The sequence below is a fragment of the Tenrec ecaudatus genome, chromosome 18 (genome assembly GCF_050624435.1).
Source record: "Tenrec ecaudatus isolate mTenEca1 chromosome 18, mTenEca1.hap1, whole genome shotgun sequence".
Taxonomy (NCBI): Eukaryota; Metazoa; Chordata; class Mammalia; order Afrosoricida; family Tenrecidae; genus Tenrec; species Tenrec ecaudatus.
This window is the reverse complement of record NC_134547.1, coordinates 22,180,024-22,194,924: the sequence shown is the minus strand read 5'-3', so window position 1 is coordinate 22,194,924 and position 14,901 is coordinate 22,180,024. Positions and strand designations below refer to the sequence as shown.

The window sequence follows — 14,901 nt, the reverse complement described above, 5'->3', positions numbered from 1 at the left end:
CCTCTTGAGTCTCCAACTCTAGCACCTCACTGCGTGGCTGTGCATGCTTTCCAGAGACAGGTGTACTGTCTGAGACGATAGTACCTGAAATTTTTTCTTCCCTCATAAAAATTACTTGGATTTACAAAAGCGCTTCTGCCACATGAATTCTTTCAGCGTTGAGAAGCAAGGACCAATGTAAACCACCCCAGAAACCTGACCAAACGATACGGCAACTGTGCCTAACCTACTGTGCTCAGCCTTGGTTGCCTTAGAATCACTTGGGGATGGATATATAAATTCCCCAACTCCAATGACAACTACGAATATCCAAGTTTTGAATCAGAGTCTCAGGGGGGTGGGACTCGGGATTTTCTTCTTCTTCAAGCTTCCCAGGTAACTCTCATGTGCTGCCAAGTCTGCGAAGAGCTGCATTCTCACACACCTCCAGCACCCCCTGCTCACTGCCACCCAGTCGCTTCTGCCCGCATAGAACTGGGCAGAGCTACAAGTGTGCGTCTGAGGCCGTCGTAACTCGCTATGAGAGTAGAAAGCCCTGTTTGTCTTCCTCTGAGCCACTCAGAAGTTTTGAACTGCGGAACTTGTGGTTAGGGGCCAAATGGGTAACCCACTACATCATCAGGACTCTTTTTCAGTACAAGTTATCATAATTTGGATATAAAGACTGATATAAAGTTTGATTTCTCGAACCAATAAAAAAAATTTAGTGTTTTTTTTTGCTGTTATGATGCAATTCAGTTGTAGGTTGTTGGATTTTTCTTTGCAAGCCTTGTTAGACGTTAACTAATATGAAATATGAAATGTGGGATACGCTTGAAAGGACACTTGGATACGAGAAGATGAGAAAGATGGAAACAAACACCCTCTAGAATGCTGATGAGTGAAGCAGGTGAGGCACGTGGGTGCCCGTTCTCTCCGCCTTTCCCCGGTTTGAAAATTGTCCACGATAAAACGAAAAGTAAATGGAAACAAATTTAATAATCATTTATAAATTAATGTGTAATTTAGATACATTACAAATTTTATAATGTATATAAAATATAAATTAATAATATGGCCCGTGTCGCTAAAAGGAAAATTACTAAGAAAATTACGGTTCCCCTTCTTCCTCTCCAACCAGTAACTGGGCCAACTCAGCCAGGGCTCTGAGTTCTCAACAAAAGTGTGGGTTCGCTCTGACTCCCCAGGTTACAAATATGGAAACTGCCCCGGTCATCAGGAGTCGGACCTCCTTACTCGGACGCTCGCTCACGCTGTCCCACCCGGGGTGGGGGGGAGAATGGGGAGGGGGCTCAGAGAGAACCGCTGGGGGCCGTTTGGGTGGTTGTGCGCGCGCGCGCGTTCGAGAAATCAAACTTTATATCTAAATGGCAAACTTCATGGGAAGAGAAAGGACACTGGCCAAACCTGGGTGCTCCCGGCCTAACGGCGGGTTTCCCTGGGGAGCAGCCGTTAACGAGCCCCGTGACCGGCCAGCTGCGCAGTTCCCGGGCCGCGGGGCCGGCGGAGGAGCGGCCAGAGGAGTGACAGCCAGACCGGCCGTCCAATGGGGAGGCTCCCTCGTCGCCCCGCCCCCGCCAGGGCCCCGCCCCTGGCCCCGCCCCGCCCCGCCAGCTGTCGCGGCCTGGGATTGCGCGCGCCCTGTGTCCTTGGGAGGAGAGGGGAGGTGACTCCGGCGGAGGAGGACGAGCCATGAGGGTCCTGCGGGTGAGGGAACCCACGGGCCGGTCCAGAGCCCCCCGCCCGCAAGGCTTTGCCCCAATATGAGGCTCCCTAAACACCCCGGGGTCTGGGTTATTGGAATGCGAGTCGCTTTCGGGCCCAGGGCACCCCTTTCTCCTTCTCGAACTTTCTGATACAGCCGCGGAGCCCTATCAGGGCCCAAAGGCATCAGTGGGAACCTGTATCCATTAATCAAGGGGTGCCTTAATAGCAATTTGGGAGCTAGGCAGTGGGCGCTCAATCTCCCCTCCCCCCAGGTTTACTCCCCAAACAAACCTAGGTCATTGCCCGAGTTGATTCTGACCCGGGGCAACCCTGGGACAGAACGGCCCTTTTGGGTTTCTAGGATGGTAAATCTTGGCAGAGCAGAAAACCGAAAGCCCCGATTCCCCCCAAACTTCTGAGGTGGCTGGGATATCCCCTGAGGATTCCAGATCCAGATCCAGTGGCCGTCCGAAAGCCTGCGATCTACTTAATAGACCAGGGGACCCTTTTCTTCAAAACCGGCTGGAGGCTCCAGCACCCCACCCCACCCCAGAACTTGCATCTTCCTTCTCGGTTCGCTGCTCTTACCTGGTAACCTCCAGGCCAGACACTCCAGGCGAGGGTGCCCTTCAAGATGAGCCTTTGTGGCCAGGAGCCCCCTCCCCTCACCTCCTGTGAGCCGTTGGGAACTGGCCCCCAGGAGCCCCCTCCCTCACCTCCTGCGAGCCGTTGGGAACTGGCCCCCAGGAGCCCCCTCCCTCACCACCTGCTAGCCGTTGGTAACTGGCCCCCACTGGCCCCACTTCGGACGCTGCCCCTAGAGCGTCAGCACCCACCCATATTCTCCCTGCGCAGGTCTCCCAAGCGCTGGTTCGCTCCTTTAGCGCCACAGCCCGGAACCGCTTGGAGAACCGAGTGGCCGACAAGCAGAAACTTTTCCAGGTGGGCTGAGGGGATTGATGGAGGAGAGGACCGTCCCCCCCACCCCCCAGTGGTGGGTTAGGGAGGTGAAGGCCACTTTCTGTCTACTGATAACCCTGCCCCTTTCTCATTCCACAACCCCTTCTATGTATGTAGGCAGACAATGACCTCCCAGTGCACTTGAAAGGAGGGGGAACTGACCAAATCCTGTACCGACTGACAATGGCACTGTGCCTGGGGGGTGAGTACAGGCCGACTGGAAGCATGCTGAGGGGCCAGGTGGGGGCTGCCTAGGGCTTGGGCCTGGGTTCTGCAGTTCAACACCAGGTTGGTGCTGGAGAATCATAGTTTGGGGTGGGGGAAAATCCCAAGATGGGGTTCTGGTAGGGGCTTCAGTTCTCACTTCCCATCCTCCTCCCCTGCCCACCTCCTTGCACCCTCCACAGGCACCTGCTACTCCCTGTACTGCCTCGCCTGGGCCGCCTTCCCCCAGAAGAAGTGAGACTGAGCAGCGAGGAGGATCCGAGCGACCTGGGCAGCATCACATCAATAAATATACCCACTTTTTGGGGTCCCTATCCCAGCTCTTGTCTCTGTGTGTGTGTGTGCACGTGCATGCTATGTCCCAAAGGCACCCTCTCACCAGTCCCTCACCCTGTCCCCAAGGAATTGCTGCCTGCCATCCCTCCCTTAGGGGCTATGAACCCCATGGCAGCTCCATAGTGAGTGTGGTGGGGTTCTCCAGTGGACAGTGGGATGGCAGCCCCTCGGTCTCCTGAGGATCATGGGTGGGAAGAGCCAGGTTATGTAAGGTCTAGGTTAAAGGCAGAAACACCAAGAGCAGACAGACTCAAGGACAGCAGCTGAGCAAGACAAGAGTCGGGGGTGGAGGGGGGGCAGGGGCAGAGAGACAGGAGTGGCACCAAGACTTCCTACCAGCCCAGATTCTGGGGGCAGAAGTAGATTGCCTGGCCTGTCCCCATCCCAGACAACCCCAGACCCAGGGTCTCTGAGGGATCTTGCTCAACTGGAATCCAGTAGGAGGGAACAAAGCCTAGGTGAGCAAAGAAAGGGATGTGGAACAGACATGGAGCCAGGTAAAGCCACCCCAACACCCAGGGCCCAGACTCCAAGCCTAGACCAGCCCTGGACTCTCAGAACAGGAGGCAGATTCCACAGAGCAACAAAAGACCTGCTTTATTTCCAAAACCTAGCAGGCTGAGAGCAGAACGCAGATGAAGGCGCAGGGCTGTGGGCGTGGGCATGACGCTGAGTGGTGGTGACGGGGTGGGCAGGGATTCTCCCAGAACTGAGAGAAGGGCCCTTGGGGTGTTTAAGCAACACAGGTGTTGGGCTTGGCACTGGGTGCGTGTGGAGGTTATGGAGTGGGTGTGGCATCGGGCACAGGGGTGGGGAGACTGACCCAGGGGGCAGGGAGTGTCTTAGAACTAGGTAACTCAGGCATGAGGCCCTGGCTGTGGTCTGAGAAGCTGGTGTCAAGGGCTAGGAGGTATGAGGAAGCCGGTGGGTCTCCGGACCCATGGATACGTGACTGCACGCAGGTCAGCCCTGGGAAAGACCCAGGCAGGGGTCCAAGATGGCTCCTCCAGCGAGGCGATGAGGGAGGAGGTCTGGGGTTCCCATTCAGGAATACATAGTCAGCTGCAGCCACTGCAGGGAAGAAGGCAGACAGTGAAGGAGACCCTCCCCAAACAAACTCGCTGGCGTTGAATCGATGGCGACCCTGTTGGGTATTGTAGAACTGCCCCTGTGGGTTTCTGAGACTGTCAATCTGTACAGAAGTAGAAAGCCTCATCTTACTCCCGCAGAGTGACTGGTGGTTTTGAACTGCTGACTTGTGGTTATCAGCTTAACACATAATCCACTATGCCACCAGGGATCCTGTGAAGGATGAGGGACCCTGAAATATCAGAACCCCTTCTCTGCTTTTTCCACCCAGAGGATGTTGGGAATTGGAGTAGAGACAGGGTGGGGCCAAGCCTAGGACAGGGGTGGGGTGCCCGTTAGTCACTGACACCCAGAGAGGAGGGTCCTTACCTCTTGGATGTTCACCTGGATTTGTCCAGTTCCATCTTTGTCAAGAGATTTAAAGGCACCTGGAAAAAAGGGGGAGGAGAGGAAAGACTAGGTTTTTAGGATATGCTTTGAACTGAGCCTTTCTACTCCTATGAAAACGTACCCTCTTGAAAACCCCTGAGGGCAGTTCTACCCTGTCCCAGGGGGTTGCTGTGAGTCTAAGTCAGAATCTAAATGGCAGTGAGTTTGGGATTTGGAGATACTTCCTGGCTTGAGTCATCAGGATCCCTGAGCTATGCTGCCTCCTACCGCTCTCAAAGCTCCAGCTGTTTGCTTTCCTGCCCCATCCCCTCCACCCCTAGGCCAAACAGGTTGCAGGTAGAAGGTTCTGGAGGCCCCTAGCGTCTGACAGGCCCCTTACTCCTGCCCTCAGGTGTCCACACATAGACAGTGGGCCCCGTTGCTGGAACTCAGAACCGCTCCCAGGTCCACAGCTTTCCACCTCACCCTGTCGGCGCTCTTCTTTAAATGCCTTACAGCCCAAGAAAAGCACCACCTCCGCTTTGCCTTCTGGGCCTCGCCGGACCCCTCACTCTGGCTGGAGCATCTCCCAGCACGCAGCCACGAGCTGTCCCCACTAAATGCTGACCACCCCACACCCCAGCCCCAGTCACTGCCTCTAGGCTTCCCCCATCCCATCAAGGACCAGTGACTACCTGCCAGTCACTGTCTGGTGATTTCTCTCCCCTCCACTGGACTGTGAGCTCCATGAGGGAAGGAACTGGGGTTGTCTTGGTCACCCGCAGTGCCCCTAGCCTTGCTCACGTCAGTCTCAGGCTCAGACTCAGGCAAGACCTGGGCCACTGAAGTTGAGCCAACCCCACTGTGGGAAGAGCTAGGGCACCACTCACGGAACATGGCATCCAGTCTGACGAGGCAGCTGATGAAGTTGTCAAAATCCATGTTCCCGGCCTCATCCGAGTAGCGCCGAATGATCATGTTGTAGAGATGTTCGTTCAGATGGAAGCCTGAAAATAGTTCAGCCCTCAGGGAAGGGGGGTGGGGAAGCTGAGGCCCCTACCACTCTTGTTCCCCAGATCCAGGCTCAGACCAGCTCAGTGGGATCTGCTTCCTCAGTCCCAACACCAGCTCCCTCACGTCCCCACCAGCCATACCTGCTGCCTCAAAAGCCCCTGGGAGTTCGCTGCTACAGATGGTCCCTGAGTGGTCGACATCAAAGCGTTTGTATATGGTCTGCAGGGGGCAGGGACAGAGACACAGCAGGGATCAACTAAGCACCGCAGAGCGTGTGAGGTGTCTCTGTGGCTCCTGGGTTTGAGTGCCTGGAGCTTCAGAAGATGCCACCACGCACCTGCCACTTCTTGATGTTGTTCCACAGGTACTTGAATTCCTCGAAGCCCAACTTGCCTGTGGTATCACTCTGGTGGGATGCTGTTAAGAACAATGTGACAACTACAGCCCGATGCGTACACTCCACGGACCACTGCACACACGATGATGGTGAGAGCCTAGCAGGGGAACCTGGGCCAAGAAACACCAGCTCCTGTTCCATCCTCCCCGAGCCACCTGGAGTGCGACTTTATTTTTCATGTGTCCATACACCAAATTCACTGCCACGGAGTCAGTTGTGACTCATAGATGACTCACTATAGGGCAGCCGTCCTTATACTACAGCCTGCGGGCCACATGTGGCCCACCGAGGACATTTATCCGGCCCACCGGGTGTTTTTGCCCCATGTGTTTTTTTACTTCAAAATAAGGTATGTGCAGTATGCATAGGAATTTGTTCATAGTTGTTTTTTTTATAGTCTGGCCCTCCAACGGGTCTGAGGGACAGTGAACTGGCCCCCTGTTTAAAAAGTTTGAGGACCCTGAGATAGGGTTTCTGAGCTGTACATCTTTATGGGAGCAGGGTAGCCTCATCCCTCTTTGGAAGAGCGGCTGGTGGGATTGAACCACCGCCCTTTTGTTTGGCAGTCCAAGGCTTACCCAATAATAAAGGCTCTCTACTTACCAGGCTGAAGTAACTCACTCCTGATTCTAGTCCTTTTGAATTTTTTGTCATTGTGTTTTTCTTTGGATTACAAAAAATAAAAAAGCCCAATAATTCCTCACCTGAAGGGAGCTGCTAATCATTTATAAATTTATTGACAGTGAAAACTCCTGCATTTAAAAACAGCACTTGAGGAGAAAGTAACACAGCACCCCTGTATCTTTCCTTTGGGTCCATGAGAAAATACATATTGGGGAGAGGGGGGCCTCAACAGTTTGTGGATGCACAATCTTCTTAGTATGATTGAACTATTAAATGCACATATTATGAAATGTGAATCATATGCCAATAAAACGATTTGTTTAAAGTTTCCTTTCCTTCCTTTTTTCTACAAACTTTCTGGAGCCCCCCCTTGCTGAGTGCTTCAGGTTAGCTCCCTTTAAAAAATCTTCATTTCAGTAGAAACCTCTTTTCTTTTTAAAACACGTTCCTCACAATCTCAATTTCATAAATGTTGGAACACATGGCAGTCTTAGAACTCTACAGAGAAACAAAAAAGGGGCTTCTTTTAAAAAAATTCATTTTTCAAATGCCTTCACCTTTTCAATTCATGTTTACAGGAACTTTGTGGAGGCCTGCCCCCACCCCCAAGGTGACCGTAAGGACTTGCTGGGTGTGTGATAAAAATGAAATAAGATGGTGGCAGAAAGTCCTTGGCTCGGGGGCTGCCACTTGCGAAGTTCTCAATAAACAGAAAAAAAACAATGGCCAAGTACAATGTGCTAAGCTCCTTAGGAACATCGCCTACCCTACCTACCTTTATTTCTCACGGAGAAAGAAACAGAGTCAGAGATGACCCGTCTGCCTAAGAGCAAAGCAACAGTGCGTGGGAAGAGCGCAAGTTACTATCTGCACGGTGCGGCAGGAGCCCCGGCAGCGGTCATGGCCTGGGCTGTGAGCCCAAAGATCAGCGGCTGAAAACATTAGCTGCTCTTCGCGGGAAAGATGATCCTTCTAGGCCATAAACTCACCGGGGCAGTTCTATCCTATGGGGGCGCTAGGAGTCGGCACTGACTCGATGGCAGCAGAGTTTGGTTTACGCCCTGTGCTGCAGGAGCCCCAGCAGCGTAGTGAGTGATGCGCGGGGCTCTTCACAGGGAGCCCCAGCTCAGGATCGCCAATATTAGCTCCATTTCAGCAAGGTACAGAAAGGTCAGGGGCCTTGATTTAGGAGACCAGCTGAGGTTATTTAGACCTACGCAGCGCACGTGTGGGCACATGACAGCTATGTCTGAGAATATTGGCCCGTGTGCTGCGTGTGTGCCCCAGACCAGCCGGTGTGCACATGCCTCCGTCCACCTACGGTCATGACTGTGGGCGACTTGGGTGGTTGAATCCGTGGACATGCGTGCATGTGGCCACATTCATGGAATCTACCCGATTGAATTCGCAGCCCCGAAACACCTCAGTCCTCCAAATTCCTATCGTGTCACTTAATCTTTATAAGCTTGGGACACACGACTGCCTCTCTGAGCCTTTCTTCATATACAAACGGACTATCATAAAGGTACACGACAGGCTCGCTGTAAAAGCAAAGCTAATGGAAGACATGCCCAGCAGTGACAGATGTTATTTCGTGTCACCACGCCCGCAGTTCTGAGGGACGAATGACCAAGTCTGAAAGCGTGACAGCTGTACCCTTATCTGTCACGGTCCCTCTTAGAAAACCCCCTCTTCACCCGGGGCCTCCTCCGTACTGCCCCCCAAGGATACATCCATCACGGCCACCATGCTGCGACACGTGTCAAGGCCAAATCCATCCGTCTTCAGATCGGGATCTGTAAGGGACCAGGTGAAGGTCAGAGCCAGCGGCGGCAGCCACCACGGGCCCCCAGCCCCGAGCAGCCCTTTGCCTCCACTCCGGCCACTCACGGCGGGTCACAATTTTGTTGAGAATGTTCATGAGCTCGGTGGCGCTGACCTCCATGTCCTGAGAAGAGACGTTCAGATCAGGGGGGACGAAAAGCGGTCGTGGGGCCAAGGCGGTCAGGAGCGAGGACGGGCACTTTGAGGGTTACAGGTGCGCACACCTGCGCGCAAGGGGCAGCCCACAGAAGGCCTGGGAGGGTTTGGGGAGGGACCGGCCGCTGGGCTACTTACATCTCCAGCCAACTGGTTAAACAGTCTCCGGAACTGGCGGACCTCCTCGCTCTCATTGGCCTCAATGTTGGAGTAATGGGTGCGCGGGGGCTGAGGAGGGGCGGAAAAATCCCTCAGAACAAGCGGGGTGGGGGAGGCCCAGGCTCCAGGGTGGGTGGGGAAGTGAGGCTGGGCGGGCGGCAGGGTGATAGAAGATAGGGGGAGATGGCCAATGTATGGGGGGCAAGGGGACCCGACAAGAACTTTTCATGGAAGCGAGTTTTTAAGAGGGGGGGCGGGCTTTTCCAACGGGGCACAGATGGAGCTGGGGGAGCTCACCGGAGGTTCCGGGTTGTACTGCGCAGCCGCATCGCTGAGGAGAAACACGCGGGTTAGTGCCAGGGGGTGGGGCTCCCAACGGGCAGCGCCCGCAGAACCGCCAGCGCCCGGAATCTCAACCCCCAACCCAGGCTAGCAGCCATCCTAACGGGGTTCTCTGCCCATCTCAGTCGTCCTTGTCCTCACCTGTCCTTGTCCTTGCTACTGTGACCACCGTCCTTCTTTCCTTCCATCAGGTCAACCCCATCCAACAGGATGCCACCTCCCACGCCCACCGAGAGCCTCACTCCTTCCCCGGCGCACCTCCCAATGGTAGATTCCAGAATCACTTAGGCCCCACCCAATTCTCAGCCCAGAATCCTGCCCAGACGCAATAGACCCCGCCCCCTTAAGAGACTTGGGGCCCCAACCTCCTTAGGTCCTATCTGCCGAGCATCCTTCCTTAATATTGTCCACCTCAGCTCCATAAAGTAGCGCTCACAGTCCATGGTGTAACCCACTGCCGAGGAGTGGATTCTCACCCAGTGATGGCCAACCTGTATAGGAGCAGACTGGTGTGCGGTGCCGCTGAGTTGGTTCGACCCACTGCCACCCGCTAGGCACAACAGAAGGAAACACCGCCGGGTCCGGCGCATCTTCCCAATTGTGCCTAAACTTGAGCCCATTCTTGCAGCCACTGTGTCTCCATCTCATCTCTTTTTCACATCACATGATGTCCTTCTCCAGGGGCTGGTCTCTCCTAACGACATGTCCAAAGTGTGTAAGATGAAGTCTCGCCATCCTTGCCTCTGAGGCGCCCTCTGACCATACTTCTTACGAGGCAGATCGGTTTGTCCTTTTCGCAGTCCGTGGTCCTTTGAGCATTCTTCACTGGCACCACGATTCAAAAGCATCGATTCTTCTCCGATCTTCCTAACTCAATGTCCAGCTTTAGCAAGCGTGGGACCCGGTCAAAAACTGGGTCACATCCTTGCTGCGACTTCAGTACGCTAAAGAGGTCTTAAGCAGCAGATCTACTTAATCTCATGAGTCTCTTGTTCTCTGACTTGCTTCCATGAGCACTGATGGTGGATCCAAGCAAGGCAAAATCCTTGACAACGTCAACCTTTTCTCCATTTACCATGATGTTCCCTATGGGTCCAGCTGTGAGGATTTGGGTCCTCTTTTATATTGAGTTGTCATCCATTCTGAAGGCCGCTCTTCATCAGCAAGTACTTCAAGTCCTCCTCACTTCCCAGCAAGCAAGGTTGTGTCATCCAGCATCACACCGCATTCTTCTTCAGATCGCCTCATCTTTTTCCCATGGAGAGACTGCTGGGTTTGAACCACCAACCTTGCCGCCAGCACCCTAACGCCAAACCCACAAATGAGGGGCAAAGGTTCATTATTGGGGCTTTGCCGACAACCTGCCAGAAGGAGTCCCGATGGCCTTGTCGGGTAAGCACTGCTCTGGTTCAAACCCACTAGTTGCCCTGTGGGAGAAAAACGAGGTTGTCGGTTCTGTAAAGATTACAGCAGTGGCCGCAGGATGTTTGAGGCCATCGACTGGATGGCAGTGGGCTTTTGTGAAGACAGCCTGCCCAACCCACACCAGGGCGTTGCTTCTCTTTAATCCAGGTGATTTCCAGCTAGCCCCTGCCTCTTCAAGATCCATTTCCACTATCTGTAGCAGTCCTTGGGCGCCTTAATGCCATGATGCTTAGTGCCATGCAAAGTGGTTAGAAGAAAGAAGGACTTTCTACTCCCGTAGTGAGTTACTGCCTCGGAAACGCTGTGAGTCGGAATCTCTCGCTCAGTGGCGGTGCGTTTGGTTTGTTTTATCAGGCTTTGGCCTCTCCAGGAGCCCAACTAACTCCTCCAGGATCGGCCCCCCTAGGAATGCAGGGCGGTGCCCACTCCAAGCCCCGCCCACTCCAAGCCCCGCCCCAGCCCCTCTGGGGCCAGCGCCCGGGCCAGGCTCCGCCCCCGGCGTCCAGCCCCGGAGTGTGAGCCACCCGGCCTTGAAATTTGGGTTCCCCCTCCCAGGCCCAGTGTTACCTGATGGCGCTTATGACCCCGCCCAGGATACGCATGGCCGTTCCTCCGCCGCCGCCGCCGCCTCCTCCGCCGCCGCCGCCGGCCCCGCTGATCAGCCCCCCGAGCACGTTGCCCAGGCCGCCCCCGCCGCCGCCGCCCCCGCCGCCGGCCCCGCTGACCAGGCCTCCCAGCACGTTGCCCAGGCCCCCGCCGCCCCCGCCGCCGCCGCCGCCGCCCTTCAGGAACGAGTTGACCAGGAACATGGCTGCGCCTTGGACTCCTGAGGAGGAAAGAGGCTCAAGTGGCCGCTCGCCCCGGAATCCACCGGCCCCCCCCATTTCCCCCCCAAGAAAAGCACTTCCGGAAACTGGCACTAGGGGCGCGGGTGGCCCTGGGCCTGGGACTTGGGAGACCCGCTGGGATGGGTCTGGGCTCGTGGGGAGAAAGTGACAGGGCCGGAGGGATGAGGTTTGAAGCCCTCTCGGATCTAAGGGGCCCCTGCGTGGATCTGAGGGTCCTGGATCGAGGCCACGCACGGACATCATTAAGGGCCCGCGTCCGGAGTCGGTGGGGGCGTCCCTGGCTTCTCTGACCGCTTGACACTTGAGCTCAACTCTCCGGAAGTCCCCGGCCCGCAGGCCCCCAAAGCGCAGGGGCGAAGTTCGTCCGGGATCTCGGGTCTAAGCTCCTCAGTGGGAGCCTCGGGGCTCAGGATAACGGGATCCCCAGTGCAACGGGAGGCACGGATCTAGGACCGTGATCCCGAGGCTCCGGGGCAGAATTTTCCAGGAACCGCTCGTATCTACGGGCTTTAGTGTGTGATCCTGAGATCGGGGATCCCGGGGGTCAGTATAACGGGGTCCCGCCTGGGAATCCTGAGAACCGAAAGTGCTGGGTCTGGGGACCCCTGGGGCCAGTAGGGTCTAGTCCGGCCTGAGGACCTTGGGGACCGGGATTAGAGTGCGGGGGAGGGCTGGCTGGGCGCTCACCGCCTGGTTCTCGCGTCCGACGGTCAGTCCGTCTGCTGCTCCCGGGCCTCCCGCAGCCTGGGCTCCCGAGGGCGGGGCCCGTGACTCAGGGGCTCCCGGGGCTCCGGCTCCTGGCCCAGCGGGCATTCGCGCGGTCCTAGTGCCGGCTCGGCCCCTGCGCCTGCGCACTCCGGGTCGGCTCCAATAACAGGATGCGGATCCTGCGACTCCACCCTGCCGGTTTCCTTAGCCCTAGGTTGCAGCCCTGTCTGGGCTTGATCGGGCGTGCGGTCTTTCCCGGTCTCCACTGACGGAGTAGGGCTCCGAGGAGACCTGGGGAATCACGAGACCACCAAGCCGCGGTGCAGTCGTGTGATGTTCTTTTTAAGCACAGGTGTGTCTCAGATGAGATTTGGGGTCTATTTGTAAAGGCACACGGTCCCTAAGCCGGCCTGGACAGGACATTTAGAGACCCCGACCTCTATGTGACTCACACACTGGGGTGAAGCGCTGGCATTTGTGGCTTATTTGGATTTCCTGGGCTGTTGCGACACGTTGGGTTGCTGACCGTAAGAGTAGCAGTTCAAAACCACCAGCTGCTAAATGAGAAAAACTCAGGCTGTCTACACGCCCGTAAAGATGGGGGCAATTCTCTGCTGCCCTGTAGGGTCGCAATCCACAGTGAGGTTTTTTGTTTTATCTTGTTTCCCTTGCTCTGCTTCCTGTTTTCAGCAGGTGCGTCCCCAGCACTTTGTCAGGGCTCCTCCGTGAAAGTGCACTCTGACCCCCCTGGAGGTCTGACTCTGGGCCTCTACCCTGGAAGAGTTTGAATTCTGCTCCACCCCTCCCTATCTGTGCCATCCCCAAACTGCCATGCAATCTTTGAGCGGTGTTCTCATCTGTAAAGTGGGAGTTTGCCTTGTCCCTCCAATGCCACACCGCCCCAGACCCTTCTGGAATTAAGCCTCGCTGTCTGCAACCCACTGGATTCCTCAGCCAATGGACTTGCATCAGTACCAGGAAAAGTAATGTCAAAAACCTCGTCAACACCTTACGCGGCATCATCTCATTTGCTCTCATAACTTCACCCCATTTTAGAGAGACGGTAACGGACAGACTTCTCGCCTGTGCCTTTCACCACGCCCCTGATGCATTAAATCCATTCATGTGGCTAACAGGATAGCAACTCCAGAAGCAAGGTCATAAGGAGGCAGATCTGCGGGGCAGCGAATGCCTCCAGAGGGCTTGTTTGGGTGGAGCTGGGCCAGGGCCATTAGTTCCGGAAAGCCCTGTGTCTCTGAGGCAGGAACTCACAGGAGAGAAAATGGATGCTCCGAAAGGCAGATTCATTGGCCTGAGGTCACAGAGGGTGGCAGAACCTGGGCTTGGGTGATGACAAATCTTTCGGTGGTGACTCATCTGGATGCCCTCTCACCACACCCTCCCTGTCATTGTTTCCCTTTCAGAGCAGCTTCTGTTCCCTGCCCTCTCTTTCGGCTCACAGGCCTTTGCTGCATCGGTGTCTCCACCTGGCACACCTGCCTTTGGTAGCTACTCAGGCTCTGGGAATCAGTTCGAGGTCGCCTCTTCCAGGAAGCCACCCCTGACCTCCACTCCAGTGCACTCGAGGTGAGGCTTCCAGTTATACACTCTCCTTGTTAAGGCACTCATAGCTGATGGGCCCAAGAACACTCTCTCCCTGGCCAGCCCCAATTCTCAGGCCTTGGTCCTCCTGTGCCTCACTCAAGCTATTGGGGATATGTCTGTCTGTTTCTCTCGCTCTCTCTCTCTCTCTCTCTCTCTCTCACACACACACACACACAAATTCTAGCTCTCTCTCACACACACAAATTCCAGCACACACACACACACACACACACACACACACATTCCAGCTCTAAGCTCTCAGTATCCAAATTAGTATCTTCGGCCTTGACATTTCCCCTGAACTCTAGTCTCCGTACATCCTGCTCCCTAGCTTTAGCCTCTCTCAATCTCCAGGCATTCTAATCGAAGCTCCCAACCTTCTCCCTCCCTAACTCACCTCAACAGGGCAGCTCTGTCCTGTTGTGTTTAGCAGCGATCACGTTGGTTCCGACTCACAGGGATCCTACACCATTCCCTTAATTACTCTTATGTCTGTGTCCACTGTTACAGCTACCCTCATTCCACCCTGTTGGGGATCTTCTTTTTGCTGCCCCTCGTCCAAGCATCATGCCCTTTTCAAAGGACTGGTCTTTCTTAGTAACATGTCCAAAGTACAGGAGATAAATGAGAGGTAAACTGAGGCACGAGGACAAAGAAAGAAAGAAAAAAGTTAAGAGACTGTAACAGCTCCTTCCGGACGAGGTTCTGTGGTCTAGCAAGTAGCCCAGGAAAGTCCTGCCCAGTGAGGAGAGTGGTGGGTTTTTAAAGGAGGGACAGAGGGTCCCGTTGGGGAGGGGTTGGGGATTTTCCACTGCTGCCCTGTTTTTCCTCAGTCTAATTGTCCAGCCGTTGTAGGTGCGGAGGAAAGACGGTTATTCCTGGAGCCAGTTGGGATTCCTGGTACGTGTAGGGAGAAGGGTGGAGGCCCTGACAGCCTGTCCCTGACCCATCAATAAACTCGCCATCCTTGCCTCTAGTGAGCACGCCGGCTGAACTTCTTCCAGACAGATTTGTTTGTTCCTTTGCCGGTCCTTTCAATAGTCCTCACCAGCACCCCAATCCAAATGCACGGAGTCTTCTTCAGTCTTCCGCATCCAGTGTCCCACTTTCACG

General features: G+C 55.1%; 2 protein-coding genes across 2 annotated transcripts; one reads left to right on the top strand and one right to left on the bottom strand.

Annotated features, from left to right (window-relative positions):
- The first annotated feature begins 1,595 nt into the window (after window positions 1-1,595).
- Window positions 1,596-3,206, top strand: COX7A1 (cytochrome c oxidase subunit 7A1). Its single transcript, XM_075536986.1, has 4 exons — window positions 1,596-1,707; window positions 2,563-2,649; window positions 2,785-2,869; window positions 3,075-3,206. The coding sequence occupies exons 1-4, from the start codon at window positions 1,693-1,695 to the stop codon at window positions 3,128-3,130; spliced, it is 243 nt and encodes an 80-aa protein (XP_075393101.1). The 5' UTR covers window positions 1,596-1,692; the 3' UTR covers window positions 3,131-3,206.
- A 593-nt stretch (window positions 3,207-3,799) lies between these two features.
- Window positions 3,800-12,295, bottom strand: CAPNS1 (calpain small subunit 1). Its single transcript, XM_075536296.1, has 11 exons — window positions 12,163-12,295; window positions 11,195-11,453; window positions 9,158-9,191; window positions 8,840-8,929; window positions 8,612-8,669; window positions 8,453-8,517; window positions 6,038-6,106; window positions 5,841-5,919; window positions 5,577-5,693; window positions 4,687-4,745; window positions 3,800-4,299 (listed from the first exon to the last, which is right to left on the bottom strand). Exons 2-11 carry the CDS (start codon window positions 11,434-11,436, stop codon window positions 4,273-4,275), a joined length of 840 nt encoding a protein of 279 aa, XP_075392411.1. The 5' UTR covers window positions 11,437-11,453; window positions 12,163-12,295; the 3' UTR covers window positions 3,800-4,272.
- Window positions 12,296-14,901: the final 2,606 nt, after the last annotated feature.

What these genes read in the sequence shown, in the direction of transcription:
- COX7A1 (XM_075536986.1), top strand. An exon ending in ACAAGCAGAAACTTTTCCAG is followed by an intron (nt 2,650 to 2,784) that starts GTGGGCTGAGGG and finishes CTATGTATGTAG; the next exon opens with GCAGACAATGACCTCCCAGT. An exon ending in AATGGCACTGTGCCTGGGGG is followed by an intron (nt 2,870 to 3,074) that starts GTGAGTACAGGC and finishes CACCCTCCACAG; the next exon opens with GCACCTGCTACTCCCTGTAC.
- CAPNS1 (XM_075536296.1), bottom strand. Translation starts at nt 11,436, where the DNA reads ATGTTCCTGGTCAACTCGTTCCTGAAGGGCGGCGGCGGCGGCGGCGGG. An exon ending in TTAACCAGTTGGCTGGAGAT is followed by an intron (nt 8,670 to 8,839) that starts GTAAGTAGCCCA and finishes GTCTCTTCTCAG; the next exon opens with GACATGGAGGTCAGCGCCAC. An exon ending in ACAACATCAAGAAGTGGCAG is followed by an intron (nt 5,920 to 6,037) that starts GTGCGTGGTGGC and finishes TGCCCCCTGCAG; the next exon opens with ACCATATACAAACGCTTTGA.